The sequence below is a fragment of the Esox lucius genome, chromosome 9, assembly GCF_011004845.1.
Source record: "Esox lucius isolate fEsoLuc1 chromosome 9, fEsoLuc1.pri, whole genome shotgun sequence".
Taxonomy (NCBI): domain Eukaryota; kingdom Metazoa; phylum Chordata; class Actinopteri; order Esociformes; family Esocidae; genus Esox; species Esox lucius.
This window is the reverse complement of record NC_047577.1, coordinates 6,578,894-6,602,934: the sequence shown is the minus strand read 5'-3', so window position 1 is coordinate 6,602,934 and position 24,041 is coordinate 6,578,894. Positions and strand designations below refer to the sequence as shown.

General features: G+C 45.0%; 3 protein-coding genes across 10 annotated transcripts; 2 read left to right on the top strand and 1 right to left on the bottom strand.

The window, feature by feature from the left end:
• Positions 1-5,270: 5,270 nt before the first annotated feature.
• On the top strand, positions 5,271-11,477 carry avpi1 (arginine vasopressin induced 1). 3 transcript variants are annotated; one of them, XM_034294182.1, is made up of 4 exons: positions 6,236-6,418; positions 8,294-8,388; positions 8,543-8,903; positions 10,371-11,477. In XM_034294182.1, the coding sequence occupies exons 3-4, from the start codon at positions 8,548-8,550 to the stop codon at positions 10,585-10,587; spliced, it is 573 nt and encodes a 190-aa protein (XP_034150073.1). In that variant the 5' UTR covers positions 6,236-6,418; positions 8,294-8,388; positions 8,543-8,547; the 3' UTR covers positions 10,588-11,477. The 3 variants fall into 3 exon arrangements, with proteins under 3 accessions (XP_034150074.1, XP_034150073.1, XP_034150072.1); XM_034294183.1 differs by lacking the exons at positions 6,236-6,418; positions 8,294-8,388 and adding an exon at positions 5,271-5,348; XM_034294181.1 differs by lacking the exon at positions 8,294-8,388.
• Positions 11,478-12,114: 637 nt separating this feature from the next.
• pi4k2a (phosphatidylinositol 4-kinase type 2 alpha) lies at positions 12,115-18,253 on the bottom strand. Its single transcript, XM_010865556.5, has 9 exons — positions 17,810-18,253; positions 15,023-15,223; positions 14,591-14,722; positions 14,277-14,430; positions 14,127-14,185; positions 13,863-13,962; positions 13,494-13,627; positions 13,315-13,374; positions 12,115-13,198 (listed from the first exon to the last, which is right to left on the bottom strand). The coding sequence occupies exons 1-9, from the start codon at positions 18,146-18,148 to the stop codon at positions 13,037-13,039; spliced, it is 1,341 nt and encodes a 446-aa protein (XP_010863858.1). The 5' UTR covers positions 18,149-18,253; the 3' UTR covers positions 12,115-13,036.
• A 120-nt stretch (positions 18,254-18,373) lies between these two features.
• On the top strand, positions 18,374-23,461 carry cdc25d (cell division cycle 25 homolog d). Of its 6 annotated transcripts, none has more exons than XM_029122221.2 (13): positions 18,374-18,498; positions 18,794-19,303; positions 19,503-19,679; positions 19,938-20,059; positions 20,248-20,290; positions 20,725-20,758; positions 20,971-21,132; positions 21,451-21,561; positions 21,837-21,899; positions 21,987-22,085; positions 22,261-22,451; positions 22,593-22,710; positions 23,227-23,461. In XM_029122221.2, the coding sequence occupies exons 3-13, from the start codon at positions 19,513-19,515 to the stop codon at positions 23,350-23,352; spliced, it is 1,236 nt and encodes a 411-aa protein (XP_028978054.2). In that variant the 5' UTR covers positions 18,374-18,498; positions 18,794-19,303; positions 19,503-19,512; the 3' UTR covers positions 23,353-23,461. The 6 variants fall into 6 exon arrangements, with proteins under 6 accessions (XP_028978054.2, XP_028978051.2, XP_028978052.2 ...); XM_029122218.2 differs by having other exon boundaries at positions 18,374-18,528; XM_029122219.2 differs by having other exon boundaries at positions 18,374-19,015; positions 19,157-19,303.
• The last annotated feature ends 580 nt before the right edge of the window (positions 23,462-24,041 follow it).

Below are 24,041 nucleotides of genomic sequence, written 5' to 3'. Positions count from 1 at the left end.
AAATGAACTTGCGAGAATGTAATCAGTGAGGCTGAGGGCTGGTCTGCGAGGCATTGTACTGTGGTGACGGGGGGGCTTCATGTCTCCATGCTCACCATCACATTTGGATCAGCGGCAGGGGCGGCCTCTGACAGGGGCGGCCCGTGTAGTCACAGAGTATGCTCTGCGTCAGAAAACGGTGAGCCGAGGCTAGCATTAAATTGTCACGTCTTCAAATCCCTCCCCCGGGGGCAAAAGAGAAAACCCAATTTCGTCTGTCTTCTCTTCTGGCACAAATTAATTTCCTCCCCTAATCATTTCCTCGTCTCGCTTCCGTCCTCTGTCCACCCCCCCCCCAACCCCCCGTCCTTCATCTCCCGTTCGCTCCTCCATCCCACCTCCAACACCCCATCCCCCTTTTGGATCTTCAGGATACTGGAGGAAGACAAAGGGAGGAAGAGAGGAAGAGTAGGAGGAAGCTGTGTGATGTCAGTTATACTGCTACTAATTAACCAACTCTTTATACTGCCATGGAACCCTGTGAAGTAATGCTACTAATTAACCAACTCTTTATACTGCCATGGAACCCTGTGAGGTAATGCTACTAATTAACCAACTCTTTACACTGCCATGGAACCCTGTGAGGTAATGCTACTAATTAACCAACTCTTTATACTGCCATGGAACCCTGTGAGGTAATGCTACTAATTAACCAACTATTTACAATGCCATGGAACCCTGTGAGGTAATGCTACTAATTAACCAACTATTTATACTGCCATGGAACCCTGTGAGGTAATGCTACTAATTAACCAACTCTTTACACTGCCATGGAACCCTGTGAGGTAATGCTACTAATTAACCAACTCTTTATACTGCCATGGAACCCTGTGAGGTAATGCTACTAATTAACCAACTCTTTATACTGCCATGGAACCCTGTGAGGTAATGCTACTAATTAACCAACTATTTACACTGCCATGGAACCCTGTGAGGTAATGCTACTAATTAACCAACTATTTACAATGCCATGGAACCCTGTGATGTAATGCTACTAATTAACCAACTCTTTACACTGCCATGGAACCCTGTGAGGTAATGCTACTAATTAACCAACTCTTTATACTGCCATGGAACCCTGTGAGGTAATGCTACTAATTAACCAACTATTTACAATGCCATGGAACCCTGTGAGGTAATGCTACTAATTAACCAACTCTTTACACTGCCATGGAACCCTGTGAGGTAATGCTACTAATTAACCAACTCTTTATACTGCCATGGAACCCTGTGAGGTAATGCTACTAATTAACCAACTATTTACACTGCCATGGAACCCTGTGAGGTAATGCTACTAATTAACCAACTATTTACAATGCCATGGAACCCTGTGATGTAATGCTACTAATTAACCAACTCTTTACACTGCCATGGAACCCTGTGAGGTAATGCTACTAATTAACCAACTATTTACAATGCCATGGAACCCTGTGAGGTAATGCTACTAATTAACCAACTATTTACAATGCCATGGAACCCTGTGAGGTAATGCTACTAATTAACCAACTCTTTACACTGCCATGGAACCCTGTGAGGTAATGCTACTAATTAACCAACTCTTTACACTGCCATGGAACCCTGTGAGGTAATGCTACTAATTAACCAACTCTTTACACTGCCATGGAACCCTGTGAGGTAATGCTACTAATTAACCAACTCTTTATACTGCCATGGAACCCTGTGAGGTAATGCTACTAATTAACCAACTATTTACAATGCCATGGAACCCTGTGAGGTAATGCTACTAATTAACCAACTATTTATACTGCCATGGAACCCTGTGAGGTAATGCTACTAATTAACCAACTCTTTACACTGCCATGGAACCCTGTGAGGTAATGCTACTAATTAACCAACTCTTTATACTGCCATGGAACCCTGTGAGGTAATGCTACTAATTAACCAACTCTTTATACTGCCATGGAACCCTGTGAGGTAATGCTACTAATTAACCAACTATTTACACTGCCATGGAACCCTGTGAGGTAATGCTACTAATTAACCAACTCCTCATACTGCCATGGAACCCAATGTGTTATTGCTACTAATTAACCAACCCTTTATACTGCTGTGGAACCCTGTGAGGTACTGCTACTAATTAACCAACTTCTTTCAACTGCAGTGGAACCATCTGATGTACTGTCTTTCTATTTACAGAATCAGCCAATGACTGACATAAATCTGTATAATTCTGTTGAAGTTCAGATTCCAGTCTTTTCAAACTCTCCTGGCTTCACCTGAACTTCAGGACTCTACCAGCCTAATCTCAACTTCAGGACTTTACTAGCTTCATAGGAACTCCCAGATGCTACCAATTTTATCTGATCTTCAGGACTCGCCCAGCTTCATCTGAGCGTCAGGACTTTGGTAGCGTCATTATTCCAGAAAGCCGCATCCCATCATGGTTGATGCACAGTGGCTTTGGAGCCAAGGTAGCCAATGTCAAGACAAACACAAACAGACACACCTTGAGGTTTGATTAGAATGTGTGTGATTTTGGAGCCACCACACACATGCATACACAAACACACACAGGATTCTCTGAGGGTGTCATATGATTTTTATGAAATTTACATCAAGCTAAACAGCAACAGCTGCCGGTAGCAGGACAACATTTAGGAAATAATTTCATCACACCAAAGAGGTATTGCCCTGAAGGACAAACTGCCAGAAGGACAGACAGACAGACCCAGACTGATGGACGATAAAGGGAGAGTGTGTGTGAGTTAGAAAAGTGCTTACGCTCTCTTTACACTTTTCTACTGTTGACATGGGAAAAGTGTGCTCTTTATAAGCTTTGCCTTGGGCGAGGCATACAGCACTCTGACACATATAAATACACACACATACTCTTACACACAAACTCTCTCTCCCACACACACACACACACACTTTCACATACAAATAAAAAAATGCCACCTCTGCAACTTTCTCTCCTATTGGATACAGTACGTACCTGGTAGAGGGATACATCAGATCAGTATAAATCCGTTATTAAAATAATTAAAATAAATAATAAATAATAATGGATTTATTATTGTGTGGTCCAAAGTAAAACAAAGTTCCATTCTGTTGGTATAGTGAAGTTCCACTGATGGTGTCTGTGAGTTCAATCATAAAGAAGACTATTCTGGTTCTTTCCGTCGCGTAAGGATTCTGTTATAGACATCTAATATTGAGCAAGCAGCGTAATAAGAACCAGAATGTCATCAGATGTGCTTTAGAAGAAAAACACTGTATCTCGACATCAACTGCCCCGATTGTACCGGAAGTTACTTAATCGCAAGTTGATATAGCACAAAAATTTGGGGGGGGAATTAAATACCTCCCTGCTTCAAAAAAGAACTTACTTGTGATTGGCCAACATTTCCTTGCAGTTTGGGATCATTATTTAACATGTCAGATCGTCTTATTCCAATGTCATTTAACCAGTTAATTTTCGCACACAGCGTTTCCCGCAGACATTACTCCACCAGATCTCCCTGTTCACCACAGACCCAGTCTCATTAAGGGCCAACATACACTCATTCACAATCCGTCACTAGGCAGCCCTGGCCATGTCATCCCCTGATGTGTGATGAATGTCAGTCTCACGCCAAGCCAACTGGCAGAGTGTGTGTGTGTGTGTGTGTGTGTAAGGAATTTCTAAATAATGACAGTCTACCCAGAGGCCCTTGCGACACCAGCCCCCACCCCGCCACCCTGTGACTGATACAGCTCCACTAAGTCCCTCTCTGTCAGTCTGTTTGTGAAATGAGTTTGTTGGTCCGACCTCCAAATCATTCTCATTTATTAAAAGGCCCCATGCGACTAACAGCTCCCTCTCCCCCCCATTTCTTTCTCACTCTCTCTTTTTATGAATTCAATTTCCATTGAAAGGCTCTGTTGGCATGGGAGACACTTGTTCACATTGCCAAAAGGATGTGAAAAAAGCAAGATATAATAACAGAAGGGGAAAATAAAAGTCTGACATTCTGAGGAAACATTCATCACTCCCTTTGCAGGAATCAGCACAAACACATAAAACCGACCTCAGCACAGTTTTACTTCTAATTTAGATGTTGGTCCATGTGGATAAAACACAAATTTACTTCTGATTTAGACGTTGGTCCATGTGGCTAAAACACAAATGTACTTCTAATTTAGACGTTGGTCCATGTGGATAAAACACAAATGTACTTCTAATTTAGACGTTGGTCCATAAGGATAAAACACAAATGTACTTCTAATTTAGACGTTGGTCCATGTGGATAAACACACATTTACTTCTAATTTAGACGTTGGGCCATGTGTAGAAAGATATATTTCTAATTCGGTTGATGTGGACAAAAACCTCTATACGTGTCTTGAAAACCAGCCACGGTGTTAAATGGTGGTGGGCCCTATTACATTCAAACAGACGGGTCTAGCTGCCAAATACTTGTCCAAAGTTGTGAGTTTCATGGAGAGAATGTATCGTCACATAGCCACAAAAAAAGCAATTAAGATTGTGTTCCTGACAACAACACTATCAACGAGGTGGTGTGTGTGTGTGTGTGTCTGTGTGTGTGTGTAGAAATGTCTGCAGGACCAGCCATGCTTGAAGAGGCACGGGGAAATTACTGTCTTCATCCACGGCCCCATTTAATCATCAAAATACTGGAGTTTTCATGCAGGGGATTTGAAGTGCATGTGCGCAAGTTGCTCCGGATAAAAGCGTCTGCTAAATTACTTTAATGTAAAATGCCTTCTGAAAGTATTCAGGCAGCGTGACTTTTCTTGTCATAGACTTGATTTATAACATATTAAATATACCTTGTTGTCATCCATCTACACACAGTACCCTTAATAATAAAGCAAAAACACATGTGCAGACATAAACCCCACTGAACATCTGCGGGGAGACCTGAGGTCTAAATACGTATGTACATGAGATATAGGTTTAAAGTATGTATGATATATAATCCTAGTCCAGTAGCGTACGCAAAATAGTGTAACTGCCACGGAAGACACGCCATGGGAACGTCTTTGATCTGTCTCCGTGTCATTTTTCAGACGTGTACCTCTGGTCTACGGAGTGTGAAAGCTGCAGTACAGTGCCACCCGGTGGACGACTGACCAAACTTTTTGCAACTTTTGCCAAGAGTTTTAGAAGAGACTTGGGGGAGGGGGGGGGGACAACTGAACGGCTGACCCTGGCGGAAACGCATTCACCTGCCATCGACAGGCCGATAATCATTACAGCATGTTTTGATAACAAAAAAGATAATTATCTTGTAATAAACCTTAGCGAACCGCTGCTTGCATCTTCCCTTTTCAGACCAACACAGGTGAGGTGTCTTGTAAGCCAAGGTCTATATTTATTGCAAGCAGCAGCTTTAACACATTGGACAACTGCGTATAACCGAGCCCTTTCAGTTATATAAGGGAGCAGTTTTAGGACTAAACCTTGCCTGTTGTATCAGATGTTGTGTCTTTTTGCAAGATACGTGCAAAACTCACATAGCTAAAGTAATTAATTTTACCACAAGAGCAGTCAAAGCACAAAATTGGTTAGTACTTGATACTGCTTTGAATCTAATTGCTTTGAAATGACAGAAAACGCACTTCACTTTTGTTGTCTCTCTGCAATAGCCTAAACAAAATTACCTCATTACAGTGTCTTATCAGCTAGGATCAGGAACTGTTTAAAATCGCCTATAGTCAACGACGAAATGTTAAAGTGTTTAAAGTCTTAAGGTGAGGGTTATATGTAAGGGTTAGACAAGTAAGAAAAGGGTTAAGTTTAACGCTGGGTTTGGTCTTAGCTTGGGGCAGATTGGTGACGCATTAACCATCATACTTAAAGTCTACCCTAAAAACAAGAGTCTCGGCCAAACCAACTAGAGACCTCGCCTTTTCCGTTGGTCTGAAAACAACCGCATGTCATTACGTTATACCGTTACTTATTACACAATGTTGTAAAGATTGTCAGTCCGTTGGGGGGGAGGCGGGCAGGTGATATAATTACCTTTTCTTTTTAATTGTTTTCTCTTCTCCCCGAGGTTTGAGGTAAGCACCGGGGCCAATGACGTCAATGTCGGATTTAAAAACCGTGTACAGTGCGCTTGGCACAAACAACCGACGCGCTCCTCATGTGGTCTGTGATTGGACAGAAATGGGTCACTGACACAGCGTATGGGAGGGGTGTTGACTCTTGGCTGTAAATGAGAGAGCACTTTCTCCTCTAGGCAGCTCGCAAGTCATTCACTACACACAGTAAAAACTTTATGAGCTTCTCTTCTCAAACAGCAGACGCAGCCTAAACTGCTATTAAGTTAGAGGAAAAATCAACTGCCATATGGAATTCTTCTTAAAGCCTGAACAGGTGTTATATTTCACTGGGTTCACTTGCTGAAGGGTAAGATTCAGATTCAGATTTACTGAAACCTACTGATAGGCCAATATATTTTGTTTGTGAACGTTGATGTAGCCTACATAACACGAAATGCTATTTTAGCTATTATAACTATTAACTTTATTTTGTTAGGATTAGATTATGTGTCTGATTGATGCCCGCAAAAGTCTGCGCAGTGCGAGGTCCTGCGGAGTACTTCCCCAAATTACCACCAACTGTGCGTCGCGGCACGTGTGTAGACCAGTTATTATGTTGAACATTCATAATGAAAATGTAAATTATCTGCGCATTCCCGCATTGCAGGTACGTACATCCCTGGTGACTGTCAATCATATAGGCCTAGTGTTGATCTTTCCTGAAGGTTAATCTGTGTTATCCCAGTGTGACTCTGTGAATTTGATTATGACTTTGATGCATTATACAGGGTCATGTATGATCGAGGCTATGCCCAGCCCGTATCCATGCAAGCCTGTAGGAACATTTTCGTGACGTTTCTGTTTACTTTTGAATGTTCTGAGAGACAAGTCGGGAGAAGAGAAGGATGGGCCCTAGAAACAATGGATATTCCAGCGCACCATATTTCCATACCTAAAAAAGAAATGCTGTTTTGAAATTCCCGCTAAATTGAAAATGCAATTAATTTATATTTTTCTTTCAGTCAACATCTAACATTCTGCAGTTGTATTGCACCCTGACCGCAATCTTCTCAGACATGTTTCGATACATGATGTAATTTATTTACGTACGATCACCTACACAAAGCAGTTATCCCCTCCCTTGTGTTTATCACATGCAGAGGCTTGGGCGTATCACGTGCCAAGAAACTCACACGGCTTCTGGAAGAATGAACAGGTCTCCGCCGCTACCACGCAGTCCATTCATTACCCAGTGGTCTCGCCATGAGCATATACTTCTTATCTTTTTTCTGCGCTATCAACCATGGGTGTTGTTATGGACTCCATCGGTGTTCTTGGTTGTGCACAACGCATTGGTGTTCACGCTTACATAAGGCAGAGTGGGGATGTGGGCTGTTTCTCAGCCGTTTTATTTATTTAGCAGAATCTCTTTGTGACTTACATGAGCAAACACGGCAGAGAGCCTTGCTCACGGTGACAGTGGCGGATCATTTCCCCCACCCGTTGTGATTCGAACCAGCAACATTTCAGCAAAATCGTCCAATGCTTTTTTATCACTGGGCTCTTTGTAGTCTGATAGGATCTTATTACAGTGTAAGTCAGTTGCAGGGCCTTATGGTGGTGTGGCAACAAGATAACTGTTGCTTACTAATCACACAATGGGCTTCCATCCAGCAACTGCACGTCATCCCTAGTTGGAGTCAACAACCAGCTTTCAGACATGTTGTGCTCTCACCCCCTGTCCCCGTCTCCCTCAACCCCATCTCTCCTCAACCCCTCCTCCCCCTTCTCCCCGCTTCACACAGCCTAAGCAGGTTATACATGACTGACAGGCGCTTTACTGTGAGTCCTTTTGTTTCCATGATGTCTTACTTTTGTCAGAGGCCCTGAATGCACCATGTGCCCCATGTAGGGCACGACCATGACTGTTTAAAGTACTGTGTTACCAAGGGAACAGGCTTCCCTGTATGGACGGAGTACCCAAGGCCCACAACCGGCATGGGGCTAACATTAGCCAGCATGGGGCTAACATTAGCCAGCCTGGGGCTAACATTAGCCAGCCTGGGGCTAAAATTAGCCAGCCTGGGGCCAACATTAGCCATAATTGGGATTATGACATTTGGCTGTTGTTTAGCAGATGGTTAGACTGAGTTGACTTGAGTTTTCTTTAGGTCCTCTCTTTTGTTCTGTCTCTCACCAACCTGATCTTCATCCTTTTAATCACTCCCTATCTCTTCCTCAGCCATCATCCCCACATCTCTCCTCGTCCCTCCATATCTCTTGTTCCTCACCATCACCCCTCCATCTCTGGAAAAGCACTTTGTGACAACTGCCGATGTAAAAAAGGGCTTTATTTCAAATGTTTTTGATTGAGTTGATTGCTCTCATCACCCCTCTGTCTCGCTCTTCCTAAATGACCACCCCTCTCTCTTTCTTCCTTAACTATCAACCCTCCATCTCTACCCTCACCACTCTGCCCTCACTCTTTCAGGGGACATGGACGACCCGGAACCCCCCTCCGTAGTGGATGGTCCGTCGCTGGTCTGGCAGTCTGATCAGAGGCGAAGCAGGAAGTCGGGGTGTTCCAACATCTTTGCGGGGGTCAATCTGCGTCAGCTGAAGCGGCTGTTCCACGTGGCTGGAGAGAGGGACGCAGAGCAACGGGCGAGGCTCGTGTTGGCTGGTGGACAGAGAGATGGAGAGGAAGAGGCAAAGGCGAGAGAAGAAGGGGCGGCGGAGGCGGGACTGGCCCAAACGTTGGTGGGCTTCAGGGTGAAGGGTAGAAGCAGGAGTGGTATCAGGAAAGAGGGACACCGAGAACCAAAGTGGATGAAAGCATTTGGACATCTCAGGTATGAGAGACAGAGATAAGGGGAGGAGTGTAAGAGAGAGGACTGTGTGACAAAAGGACTAGGGGAATAAGTCAGACTGACAGATAGTTGGCCAGGGAACAACCAACTGTTAGATCAGGTCTGATCCTTTACCAAGCTCATCCCCTAGATACTCTTCACGTTAAGAGATTACTCATTTACCTTCACTTTATCAGACTAATCATTTACCTTCACATTATCAGATTAATCATTTACCTTCACATTATCAGACGCATCATTTACCTTCACATTATCAGACTACTTATTTACCTTCACATTATCAGACTACTTATTTACCTTCACATTATCAGACGCATCATTTACCTTCACATTATCAGACTACTTATTTACCTTCACATTATCAGAATACTTATTTACCTTCACATTATCAGACTAAAATGTAAATTTATTCAATTGACTAATCCTATATCAGCAGGCCGACTCAAAAAGACTGATCCTATATCAGCAGGCCGACTCTAAAAGACTGATCCTATATCAGCAGGCCGACTCTAAAAGACTGATCCTATATCAGCAGGCCGACTCTAAAAGACTGATCCTATATCAGCAGGCCGACTCTAAAAGACTGATCCTATATCAGCAGGCCGACTCTAAAAGACTGATCCTATATCAGCAGGGCTACTCTAAAAGACTGATCCTATATCAGCAGGCCGACTCTAAAAGACTGATCCTATATCAGCAGGCCGACTCTAAAAGACTGATCCTATATCAGCAGGCCGACTCTAAAAGACTGATCCTATATCAGCAGGGCTACTCTAAAAGACTGATCCTATATCAGCAGGCCGACTCTAAAAGACTGATCCTATATCAGCAGGCCGACTCTAAAAGACTGATCCTATATCAGCAGGCCGACTCTAAAAGACTGATCCTATATCAGCAGGCAGACTCTAAAAGACTGATCCTATATCAGCAGGCCGACTCCAAAAGACTGATCCTATATCAGCAGGGCTACTCTAAAAGACTGATCCTATATCAGCAGGCCGACTCTAAAAGACTGATCCTATATCAGCAGGCCGACTCTAAAAGACTGATCCTATATCAGCAGGCCGACTCTAAAAGACTGATCCTATATCAGCAGGCCGACTCTAAAAGACTGATCCTATATCAGCAGGCCGACTCTAAAAGACTGATCCTATATCAGCAGGCCGACTCTAAAAGACTGATCCTATATCAGCAGGCCGACTCTAAAAGACTGATCCTATATCAGCAGGGCTACTCTGGGGGGGGTGATGGACATGACTGGGGTCACTTCTTTTTTTACCAGCTGTTTTCACTGTGACTTTGCCCTAATGAGACCTCCCTCTCCTCCCTACCTTCCCTCGTCCCTCCTCTCTTCGCCTCCCTCACTTTCTCCCTTCCTCCCTTTTCCCCCAACTTCCCCCTCTCCCTGTATTCCTCTATTCTCTCCCTCCTTCCACATCTGTGTTCCAGGATTAAAGAAGGATTGAATGAGCCTGAAGAGGACAAAGAACAGGACCCCAGTGATTTTAAGGAGTTAGACCCACTCCCAGGAGGGTCCATAGCAGCTGTCACCCCGGAGGACCCACACGGGCCCCTGGAGAGACCCCCCTTGGGGAGACCGGGGGCCGCGACGAGGCAGGAGGTGACCAAGGGCGTAGAACGCTACCTCCACCGCATTCTACACTGAGCCAACGGAGTGACCTTTAACCTGTCGTAAAGCTGTTACGTGATTGGTCCCTTCTCCATTCCCACCAATCAGAGAGTCAGGTGCTGATCACTATAAAGTCTTGCAACCGTGCGAGTAGAACAAAGGACTGTTTCCCAACTCTGCTGTGCTGTTGTCCCTTTAGACGAACGACGGCAGAGACTTCAACTGATGACATCCACTATGTGTGTCCGTCTGACATAACAGTCAAACGCTGTCTCTGCCTGCAATGCGGGGTCCAATAAGACTAATACTTCTGTGGTCCATCAGTGACATGCTGTTTCTACGCTGCGTGAGTTAATGCTGGATGATATTTGTACAAGCACCCTTATCGATATAAGCTGTGGCGTTTTGGTTATTGTTTGAACAGACGCCAGGAATACATTCGGTTGTCGTCTTCATAGATCCCATACTTTTTTTCTCTGTGAGAAAGCTCCCCATGTTCTACCAGCTCCCTGTGTATTCCTCTTGTGCATCGAGATTCTCAAACCAAACGTGGTTTATTGTCCAGGCCACAGTGTTGGCGCTGTCCATGTAGAATGACAGGCACAACACCGATGAGGCGATCTCCATTTTGAAATTGGGATATTTTCCATTTGGTTCACAGGTCATTATCGATAAGACATCATATCGTCATTGGTTCAAAGGTCAGAGATAATAGAGGACTGGGTGAGATCCGTGTGTCTCTGCCGTGACAATGACAACAATGGGCCTACTCCTCTCTTGGGATTGGTGGAGACATCTAGTGACATCATACAGTGTTAAGGCGCTTAATGTGTGTGTGTGGGGGGGTATGGCTGATATAAAGTGTTGTTGTTTTTTTCCACTCCGTTGCCAGTGGTGGCCAAACAAGGCTTAATTAGCATTATTAAAGCAGCAGGATATTATGCTGGCAGCACTCAAGATTTTCTTTTTCAAAATAAAAGCCATCATTGAAATTTACAAGGCAATATAGTTAATCTAGTCTCTAAAAAAGAACAGAGAACAACATTGAAACGGACATTAAACTACCCATGTACCGACTAGATTGTTAACTATATTGCCATGTATATTGGCTTTTATTTTGAAAAAGGAAATCCGAGTTAGCGCAGCTAGCATAATATCCCGCCGCTAGAAGAACGGCAATGAAGCCTCAAATGGCCATCAGTAGTTGCCAGTATGTCACACAAGTCATTAACATCAGTAAACGCATAACCAAACTTCTATTACATCAAATAAGCCACTTGTGTCAACACAGTCTTTGTCTCTCGTTGCCCCCACCCCACATACAAAATAACTTGTAGAGTTCTCTGTAAATAATTAACTACTTAACATTGATTGATTTGTGGGCTGAGAGAAGATTTCTGATTCACATAGTGTTATTTTTTCATTGCTGGGTGGTGATTTATGAAACGGAGTCAGAGTTAGTGCTAAGATGAAGGTCTGCTAGTACAGAAGTACTTGTGTAATGAAACTCTGCAAATAAATTTGTCAAGACAAAATGACAGGAAACCTGATATTAATGGAATACAGTTTTGTTATAGTCTTTCATTAAATATATTACATACAAATTATACAGTGCATTGTCACAATACATTTCAGGTCAGTTAGAATATGATAACAGCAGTTTGTCATATTGGTCTGGTTTTAATAAAAAATAATAAGTGTCTGTCTTTCTCCTATATGTTTCACAAATAACAAAACAGAAATGAACAGAAATCAAGTAGACCAAAACAGTGAGAAACATTTGTAACTAATTTGACAACCGAATGGCAGAGAGAGAGGGCATCCACGCTTTCCAAAATCTTCATTTTAAAGAGAATATGCAGGTCGTTTATCCCCAGACGAAGGGAAAATTGTAGTACCGTTTCTCAGAAGGCTGCCCACAGAAACTCCAAAATGCCACAGGGGCCTTGCAGTTCCTCCTCCGAAGAGACAGGGGGCAGCAGAAGGCTATGAAAACGACAGGTCTGCGTGGTTGTTGACCACAGGCTCAGGGTTCTGAGGAAGGTGACGCCTCTCTCCCACAAACACACACACACACACACAGAGCGAGACAGAGGTGTTTAACTGAAGTGGCTGCATTCCACTGAACTCCTTACTCTACAATATAGTGCGCTAGATTGGAGCCCTAAGCCCTGCACTATAGTGAATAGGCAGCCGGTTGGAATGGGGCCAGTCGGAAACTTAAAGAGTCCAAATGATGGTTTATTCCTCATCGTTGTCGTTTTGGTCGTAGACGTCCACACAAGGCACAAACGCAAACTGAGGGATATGCCTTTTCCACGTCCTCGCTCTTCCTCCTCATTCTTCCATCCTCACTCCTTTCATTCTTCACAACTTCTCAACACCGCCAGTGTCCATTGGGTAAAGGGGGGGGGGGGGGGGTCACTCCTCCCCCATCTTGTTTGGAAGTTTGCCTCCCCCCGCCCGGTCCTCCTCCTCCTCCTCCCTACCACCAGGTGAAGAAGGGTCTCCTGCTCTGGAAGGACTGTGTGTAGGACTCACTGTTGGCTCTCTGCGGTGCTCTGGCCGTCTCCACAATGACCGGAGGCATCTGGACCAGCTGGAGGGGGGTCTTGCCGTCCTTCAGAGCCTGACTGAGGTTCAGAATCTGGGCCAGGACCGGCAGAGCGAGGGGGGTGGGGGGTAGTGAGAGAGGGAGATTTATTAGATGTTTATATGATGCCTGTTAAATTAATTAAATGGGCATAGCGTAATGAAACCTACCTGTCCTCTTAGGACAGCTATCTGCTTGTGGAACTGTCCCCTGTCGAAGCCTGGATCTTTCTGAAACACACACACACACACGATGGAATGTTAAAACAACCCCACCATCAGCGATTGGACAGCAGTGTCAGTCAGGTTTAGTCGAATTCCCCTGTTCTTCCTGACGCCTCCATCCTCACCTTAAACAGTTCATACAGATCTTCCTCCAGGTCTTTGGTGAAGTTTGGGTCGGCCAGTTTGGGCAGAACCAGCTCCCTGATCTCCTGGGAGAAGGGCACTTTGGCCTGGGACAGCCAAGCCCAGTAGAATGGGTCTGGGATTTTTCAAACGTGACAGTTTTAGTAAGAAAGGTGCTCGATTGTTCAGCGGTAAGGTAAGCCAATTGGCCAGAAAGATAGGAATGTATACACAGCAAAAGCTGATTGGTCACGGGAACAATGCATCTACACAAGCTGTTCAGTGATTGGTCAATCCATCTCTAAGCTGTTCATGAATTGGTCATTCCATCTCTTTAAGCTGTCCGGTGATTGGTTGGGGGTGGTGCTTACATGCTCTCCAGGAGTCAGGGTGTTTGAGAGGAAAGGCCAATCCGTTGTCAATGGCAGCCAACTGGATAACAGGATCCTTTACCACCACCCAATCAGAGTCCTGCGGAGTGAGACAATCAGCGATGATTTTTGAATTATTTTATTGATTCATTGTCTCTGGTGGACAGAAATGGGTATGATCTCTGACCGACAGAAACAGGATCAGACACACAAAAGGGGAGGAACAGAGAGGAGTTGCGTGCACGCGCACGTGCGCTTACTTACCCTATTCCCCTGGTCCATGGGACAGTCGTATTTTAACAGCCAGTTATCGTTCCCCCGATCTGCAGGGAGAGAGAGCAACCCATCAAAACACTGTGCACACGTCTGATGCATTCACACAAGCGGTCGACTGCCAACACCACGGTAACGTACCGGTGTTCCTGATGATGTAGTCGAGCACCACCAGCCTCTCGAACTGCAGCTGGAGCTGTCGGTTCGTGTTCTCCGGGAGGGGCTCGGCTTCAAACCTCCGCAGCCAGAAATCCGCATCCTTGAAGCCTTCCACGAAGATCTGGAAGGAGCCCAACTGGAAGAGACAGCAGGGAGGGAATTAACGTGAACCATTAAAGAAAGACACCAAAAATACAGGTGCCACATTATATAATATATTAACTGCATAAGGGGGGGGGGTACTACAGGGTGACCAGGGGGCGATTGGGGACACCGCCAGCCGTCAGGGGACGTACCTTGGGAGGTAGGCCGATCCGGTGGAAGTGCTGTCCCACTTTGGGCACCTTCTCCAGGGCCAGCTTCTTTCCCCGGGACTTGACCCGGTCTATAGCGCTGTAGTTGAATGACTCGCTGGACAGGTACACCACCTAGTAGGGAGAGGAGAGGGGAGTGTGTGTGCGCGCACGTGCATGCTTTGTTTTACAACTGTATACTTGTGTAATCACATGGTGTGGGCCTTGGGAAGGAGGACACCAGGCCAAAACGATGACTCGGGCGAGCTTCACTGTCATGTCATCCAACCAACGTCACCTTACAGCGTTTGCAATAGCAGTAGCACGCTAACCATATCAGCAACCCGCCAATGGTTTCATTTACATTCGAATTTCCCTGAATCCGGACACACGTGACAGCCCCCGATGCCCAGGTAGAGGTCCATCCCATCCTACCTTGGTCCGGGGCACAATGTTGAGCTCCAGTTTCTGGTCCACCAGACTGGCGCCGGCCTCGGACAGGTAGCCCTGGTTCAGCACCAGACAGTCCCGGCCGAAACAGCAGGGACAGCACAGCTTCTGGAGCCACTTGGTCCACTTTGGGTTCAACTGACCGTACGGCTCCTCGTTCTTCGGCTTGAAGACACCGATGATCTTCTACAAGCGGGGAGGAGGAGGGAGAAGTCAGCACTGGAAGACACAGATGATCTCCGACAGGGGGGGGGGGCAGGATGGAGAGTTCTGCACTGGAAGACCCCGCCACCACTGCGTAGCGCAAACAGTGTATTCAAATGTAGAAAATCAGTTCCAGTGTGATTGGCATATGCCAAACCCAGCACTGGTGGGCGTGGCCAAAGAGCTCTACAGACGTTAAATGTAGGCTAATGCTTATTGGTTCCATTAAGTGATCATGGCCTTAATTGGCCACTCCTGTGATTTGTGCCTGCTACAGGGTCCGTGTTGTTAAACAGGAAAGAGAACAAAAAAGAGAAACAGGATTACTGATTTTAACAAAGAGCTAGTAGCAGCTAGAAGCAAGTGGGCGGACGTTTCCAGTATTTCCCCATTTTACAGTGAAGTTGTTAAAGTTCAGACGTTCAGAAGAGGACAACGCCACGACGACATGAACCTGACCGATTGAACGATTAACCTGTGACTTCACTTTTGTCCTTGTACAATACCAAAGCCAATGGCATGTGAATGTGACACAGCCTGCCAGACACAGACACGTGTGATATATATACTGGTGGAGGGCTCGGAAGACCTGAACAGAGGGATAGAAACACATGATTTCCGCACTGCTGACTGTCATACAAGAGAAGAGGGGGAGGGGGTGTTGAGTTCGGGGTTCAGGTTGGTGTTGAAGAGGGAGATGGGGTGAGGCTGAAATCCTAACTGCACACTGAAACTCAATTATCAAAATAGCGTGGTTGACACGTGCGTGGCCAAAACTAGAATTTAAGCTGACCAATTAGTAGTCTAGAGAAGAACGAGCTGGCGAAGCCTTTATGTTTAATCAAATGTATACGCCCACACACACGCCCTGATTTTATATGCGTAACTAACATTTCTCGCATGGAAAACCACTTCACAGGATGTGTGTAAAGCAAATCGGAATAGAGTGTGCAGTTACTTCCACAGGCCGGTCCTTTTTCAGAGGCCCCTTTGTAGCTCGAGAATAAAAATCAAAAAAGCCCTAATGTCATTACTGGGCCGAATCCTGTGACCATTTATGAATGGCACAGATCCCCAACTCACGTCACTGTAGACCCATAAAGCCCCGGCCTTACGACAAGATGACAAGCATCAGCTGGAATGCTGGAATCACAGTGGGCTGAACACCGGTAGGCAATGGAGCTTGATAGGCAGCCAACATACAGGAAGTGAAATCTGGCAGATTACACCACACATCGAAAATCCTGGGTGACACTTCCCTTTTAGACATCGAGGACCTGTGTCTTCATTACGGGCTTTGATGCACTGTTGTGTAACGCCGCTACTTGACCCTCAGCCTGTTGGCACGCTAAGTTACCGAGGTTTCGCTTCTCCGTCAGGTCTCTGTCCCGGGGGGAAGCCTGAGGGGACCTCAGATGTCAACGGGACACACGCCGTCCATTTTCGCATCCCTTGAAGACCTTGTGACAGGTGATTAATCACAACCACGTGATTTCAGAGCAAAACAAAATGGACATTACAGCAGCTGTGTGTGTGTGTGTGTGAGAGAGAGAGAATGAACGAGACACATTACTCATGGTTCTGCCAGCGTGGATGCCTGCATTACGCAATCCAAGGCTGCGTTCTAAAAGGGCCCCGTACACCCAAGGGGTGCTGGTTAAAAAAAAGAAGTGCACTAAACAGTGGCATTTAGGACGCACGCACACCAAGACAACATGACAGTGATAAGACGGCACAGCAGAAGCCGTTGGTCAGACCCGGGTTCAAAGAACCTGAACACGACCCAAAACACTGAACACGACCGCTGGTCATCGTAGACTGTCACATGGGAGGGGGTCAGCATGTTTTGGGGCTATTCCATTGTAGCATTAAGCCAGACAAGCTCAGTCAAGCAAATATACTGTAGTTAGGTTGACTTTAAACGGTATTTGAACCCAGGTGCATGGTTACTGTGAATTATGCCACAGTGACACAGCTGTTCCAGATCAGAGACTAGTTGACAGCTAGTGGTTCAGCTCTAAAGTAGAGATATATGTGTGTGTGTGTGTGTGTGTGTGTGTGTGTGTGTGTTGAAATAGGCATAGCACACCAATTGGGTTCTTTGATGTATGCAAGTTTTGTGTGGCCCTCATTTATGGCATTCTTGTTGCTTTTCAAAATATGTAAAAGAACAACAACAAAAACAACATTCTGTTTAGATTTGTAGTTCTCTGTGTCTTCTAATGTGGACTTGAAAAACAAAAAAGGTACCACTCAGTTTTTTCAAATATTTCTCTGCAACCGTTTTTCAGGTTGCAGAGAAATATTTGCAAGTCATAGTGAAGGTAATAAAGCTGGGGCCTCTTTCAGACAACACAGTGAGATGCTTTTACCAGCAACAGGGTAATCTGCAGGAATACAATAATTCTACCACACGCTCTAAACACCATTAGTCTACTCAAGATTAATGGACTGCACATTTGCCATATCCGATTACATAAACAATAGAACAAGAAGTTGTTGAGGCTATGAAAAAATAGCATAGGACAAGCTGTTAAAAGTAGCTAAATCTGTTTTTCTCTCCCTCACCCCCTGTGAATCTTTAACAAAGTAACTGCCGCTGGATCCCTGGTATATTCTCTCCGGGTAGATCCCTTCATCTATAGCGCGCTCCGCCTTCCTGATGATTTCTCGGAACTCGGGATCCTCCGGGAAGTCGTTTCTATGAGCATCCCGCGGGGAACTTCCTCGGTCCCGGTCCAACAACGGCTGTCTCTCACGGTTGCGTTCCGGACTCCCAGCCGGGATGCGAACCACTGAGCCCGGCGTGCCTCCAAATACGCCTCGGGGACTAGCGGGCTCGGTGGGATAGTAGCTGAAGTCGTTGGAGTCCCTTAACGGGGAGACCAACGGACTTGTCTCATCCATACCAGAGAAAAAAAGTGAAGAGAGGTTTTGTGAAAGAAAGACGGGGGTAAAGGTGGATAATGTAACGATACCTTCCTCAGTAAAAACAAATCAGCTGACTGTCAGCTTCCGGGAAGAGGAGGTCCCAGTCAGTGATAGCTGTATTGCTTGGCAAATTAGAGCTACCACCCGCCCTTCACGAATGTTTTCGCACGCCGCCATTGGTTGGAAATATCATACCGTCCCCTTAGAGCAATTAACACCGTCACAGTTAAATACAGGACAAGTAACCAAAACTCGTATTTCAAATGACTGCTGTTTGTACGATTGCTTTTGAATAGACTGCAGTGTAGAACACCTACGGGTCAATGGTAGTGATAGAGGCAAAATACATTTACATGGTACATGAAAGCATAGGCTATTTGTATTCAGGCTGCATATCAATTGTTATTAAGCTACACCAACAACTGAATTATTTCAGAAAAAAATTAGTGTCGTTTCTTTTTCAATCAGAAAGTTGTGAGACAATAAAAAATAAATATATTTTATGTTAAAAATAGCCTACCTAGGTGGACCAAAGGAAATTGATATAAGGAAATTGTCTGAAAATCCATGGGATTTTTCACACCTGAACGTGCTATTCACTGAAGCATGTTTGTTTTTTAGATTTGACCCTGATTGTGGATTGGCAGTCTCGTGGCATAGGATCTACTCCTTAAAACGAATGGCGCTTCAGCCCGCCACTGCGCAACGCCTAGGCAACCACAACCACATAAGGTCGCTCCGAGAGGATTTTAAAACGTTGCTAACCGCGATCGACCTGCCGCTTGGCATTGAGTTGCTCTATGGTGACCTTGGGCCCGATTTTCATCTTCGCTGATAGTTAAGGTTAGGGGGAGAAAGTACGTTTGCTCGTTCTTCTTGAGTCCAAACGCCTTTATTTATAAAGACAGGGGTAAATTATATTCATTCTATGTCTATATAATCCTACCCAATAACCTAAATCCGGCTGAATGACCTGTATTAAAGCTTCGCATGAGGGGAGGGACGAAGACCCGCATGCATGCCTGGTCTTGTCGGCTTGTCATAGCAACCACGTTGCGATGGTGAAGTGGCTGTAGGAACCGTCCCTCTGCTCTGAAGGGAGGGTGGATGAGGGACGCTATATCAACACAGGTGAGACCAGAACACTTGGCAAAGCTTGTAAGCTGGTCCTGTATTCCTGATAAGGCCATGCAAGTGGAGATTTTGGAAGGTCTGATTGTAATGTAAGATATTAATATATTTTGGATTATAGTCAATTTCTTTTATAGGCTATGCAGGGCTATACAAACACAAACTTAATTTAATAACTTCTAAATTGCTAATGTGTAAGTCGCTACATAATGGAGATCACCAAGGTGCATTGGAATGATATATCCCCGGAAGGACCCGTGTGGCTGCCAGTAAACAACGAAACCGATTGGACTTTATCTCCATCCCCCGATACCGAACAGTCTCCTCTCTCGGAGCTCTCCTCCGGCCTGCGGAGCCTCCACTGCCAAGATCACGCGTGAGTAGAATCTACCGTTAAAAATGTAGTCTAAAGGCTATACTCGTCGCTCATACGCAATTTCACATGCTCACCTCCACTGTAGATAAATATGACAACTTTACGCAGATTTTGTGTATAGTGTGCCTATTTTGTATTAAACGCCATTAACCCATAGCCGGCCAAGCAAAAATGTGGATAGAGATTAATTAAGCGACTGAAGAATATCAGGGGAAAAAATTTGACATAGACAAAAATCCATGTCGTACTGCTCTACAGCGCCACGCCGTGCACAAAGCTGCGACTTACCCCTGACTTGTTTTCCCCAAGTCCCCCGGGGACCACACTTGATTCGACGCCAGACAGTCGCCCAGTCCCGCTGGGAGAGGAGACGCCGACAAGTATGGACAAGTTCTGAGTCTGAATGATGCATTTATACAGTCTAATTATTAACTGAGTTTTAAAATTGTTAATATTTACATACATTTTCACTATTTACCTTTAAGCTCATGGAGCAGTATACTCAAGTTGTTATTTATTAAACGATCAAAAATATATAATTACTTAACATTGTATACACGTTCTGTAGAAAACCTCCTGAAAGATTCTGGGAACAGGAGAAGGAAAGAGAGGTGAGAGTACTAGCATTCAGAAATGTCTTTAAAAAAAAAAAAACCTATCTAGCTTTTCATATTTGATATTTTATTTTGTCTATATCTTGCTTTAATAAGTAATGTTTTAATGTAGGCCATATTGATTATACTTATTAGTGTATTATTGGTGTATTATCTTATCAAATAATCTTATGTGCATTGAGCATAGAGAATAAGCTGTACACAGTGTGTTTGTGTGTGTGTGTTCCCCAGGCTGTCTTCAGATGTAGTGTCTTCAGATGTAGTGAAAAGATATATATTTTCATCAACATTTGGGAAACAACCTAAAAGCAACCTGCTCAGTTAATACAGCTATGTTACCTAGACAACAAATGCAAAGAAACATTGCGAAAAATGTTTCCGTCTGGAATATTTCTTCAAGAATATGATCTCCCATTCCTTTGAATTCTCAGGTTTCTTTCCCCGGGAAGTTCTCCTCCTAAAATGGTGAGTCTTTAGAAAGGAACTTTTTTTAATGGATTGATATGTGTGTATCATCTGCATCTGCCATCAGCAATGTTCTGGAACCAAAACGTTCTCTAACAGTTCCCCGCGGGGTCCTCCAGGTCCTGGCTATAATTAGGGTACTATATAGAGAACAGGATATGAAATCAGATGCCAGTCATCATCACGTAACCTTTCTGGTCCTGCTTCTCTAGAAGCGCCTGCGTGTGAAGCTGTCCACACGGTTCCGAAGCCCTGCAGCGGTTCAGAGGTCAGACCCTGGTGTCAGGGGTAAAAGGGGACCGGGTCAAAGTTCACCGCCAGGAGGAGGAGCCGCGTGTGTCCAACGGGGTGACATGGAGCTTTCAGAAGTGGACGTGAGTTCCGTTGCTGTGACTACAGAATGTCCCTGTGTTTGCCCTGCGGCCTGAATCGTTGACATGCGGCACCATTTCTTCAATAACAGCGGGACATCCTCCTCACTTCTCTCCTCGTCTCCTCCTCAAAAGCAGTTGGAGGAGGGGATGAGTGTGCAATTGAGATCTTCTCCATGTCCATATATGGAAAACCAAAGGGAAGAGGCGGGTGCAGACTTCAGGGGGGACGTAGAGAACGATAGACAAAGTGTCACTCACAGATCTGGTATCCACCTGAGTAATCTTAGTTTCATGCATTTGGTTAAATATGTGTCCCAGCAGGCATTGCTCTCTGTGCGGAGGGTCAATTCCAGGAGAAGGCCATTTTCTCCCAGCAGCCTCCTGGGTTCTACAATGGAGAACCATTCTCTAACAGGAGACTACAGCAAGGTGGATCATTTGGCTTATGCTTCTATGAATAAAACTATTATAAATACTAATACTGCTACTAACAATACTACTACTAATAATAACTTAAGGTACAAACTGTACTACTAATAGCACTGACACTACTAACAATACTACTAATCATAATAACATCCAAAATAGCGGCATTTTTGGCAAGTGAGATGACAGCTTTTGTGCGTGCATGTGTTGTATTTGTTTGAAATGTGTGTGTGTGTGTGTGTGTGTGTTTGTGTGTGTGGTGTGCACTGCGTTCACAGCCACTTGTGTTACCAGTGAAGAGAGTGAATCATCAGGGCCTGCACTGCATCACTTCCCAAACCGTAAGCCTCTCTTATCGCCCCCCTCACTCTCTATACTACTTGGGTACCATTCCTATTGGCCCATGCGTTCCCCCGAATGTCCTGCAGGTGGCGTCACTGCTTGGAGGTCAGTACAGCGGTCCGGTGGAAGATTTCCTAATTGTGGACTGCCGCTACCCTTACGAGTACCAAGGCGGACACATCAAGGTACAAAGCATCTCGGGACTAAAGTATAAATTGGACGAGTGCCCTCCGGTTAATGAAGTCAGGGGGAAATGAAACAAAATCTCTCTAGCAATGTTAATACCTTAGAATATTCTCCTCTGTCACAGCTGATGATGAATGGACTGATTCATGTACAGTATCCCCGCGTGTCCTACAGGGGGCAGTCAACCTCCACACCCGGGCCCAAATCAAGGGGGCGTTGCTCCAGGTCCCTGGTCTCCGCCAGGTCACCAGCACGCCCGGAGATGGACCACTGACAGCTGGACAGGGCTCACCCTCGGAGGGGTCGTCGCCACGGAAACTGATCGTGTTCCACTGCGAGTTCTCGTCGGAGCGTGGCCCACGTCTGTGAGAGAACAGCACACACACACACACACTCACACACACACACTCACATGCACACACACTCACATGCACAGGATTCCAAAGACACACTGAGACAGACATGGCTATTTAGTCCTGATACGCATTACCGATGTCATCCACCAGCTGTCACTACCTGAGGGAGCAGGACCGAGCGCTCCACGCCTCCCTCTATCCTCTCCTCTTCTACCCAGAGCTGTACCTCCTGGAGGGAGGATACCGACACTTTCACGCCTGCTACCCGGTACTCACGCCCTCGCCAGCAGGCACCCGACATCACTAAGCCCTTTAAGAGGAGCAATGCTTATTTAGGATGAGGTTGCACCTGTCCGTGGAATCTTATTTGCTGTGATTTAAAAGGCGAAACGGATCCTGTGTTTAGACACTTTGGGAATCGGCGCAATGTCTGACGACCCACCGGGTCTCTCTACACAGCCAGACCAGCTGGGATGTTGTTTGAGTCCCATTACAGTAAATCACATTTTCACGTCGGCATTTGTAGTCATAACCTAGATATTATGTTTCATCGCTACCTGTGATTTGGGAAACAGTTAGGGATTTTTATTTAGCTTATCAGAAGGCTTGTCAATCTGTTATGTATTGTTAAGAAATAACATTTTAAAAAATATATATATATTTTTTTTTTTATCTAAGTATTTTGCACACTGACTGGGAGATACTTGATAACTCATTGCTTTCCCAGGATGACCGTCCACATCATGTGTGCAATGTGTTTTTGTCCTGAATCATCATTCACCAGGAGCTGTGTGAGCCTCGCGGCTATGTATCCATGCGTCACCATGACCACAGAGACCAGTGGAGACGACCCCAAAGGAAGACCACGTCACGACTCAGGAAGAGATCACCGCTCTACAAGACCTTCTGACGGGATCCTCAGAAAGCTGTTATCCCGCCTTTACACGACAAATAACCTTTACTTCGTTTTTCTGTCAGTAAAGTGGAATGAGTTGATAATAAAGTTGTTTCAGAAAGAACATTATTAATCCGTATGTTTCTTTTTCATATTGCGAAATAAGGCAGTTCGCATACACGATCTGTACTTTTGGTTAACTTAAAGACAAGCAACAGAATAATAGGCCACCCAATGTATCTCACTATTTAGTTAACACCCTAACACATGCCATTTGTGTTATAATATGACGACAGCTTCATTGTGAATACATGAGGAACTAGCTGTGGTATTCTATTGACAGAGTGCATAGAGAAGGTTAGAAGAGTCCCAGGGGCAGTGTTCCACATTGTAGCATAGCTATTGGCCTTCACAGCATCCACCCTTTTAAATGTAGTCAAGCCGTCAGGATTTTTCCCTGAGCAGAGACTACTCAGGCAGAAGACCAAAGTCATGACTCTGCAAGCGATTGCCACTCTACAACAATCACACGACACACAGCAAACTTCTACATTCCTCCTTTACGCAATACCCACAATTTCCCAAAACGCTCAACACCAAAATACCCACAAAACCCCATTTAGCATGTTGTAAAGTACAGCAGTTCGCACATAAAATAAACTTCCTCTTGGTGGAGGAGGCGGAATGACAAAAGACAAAGCATC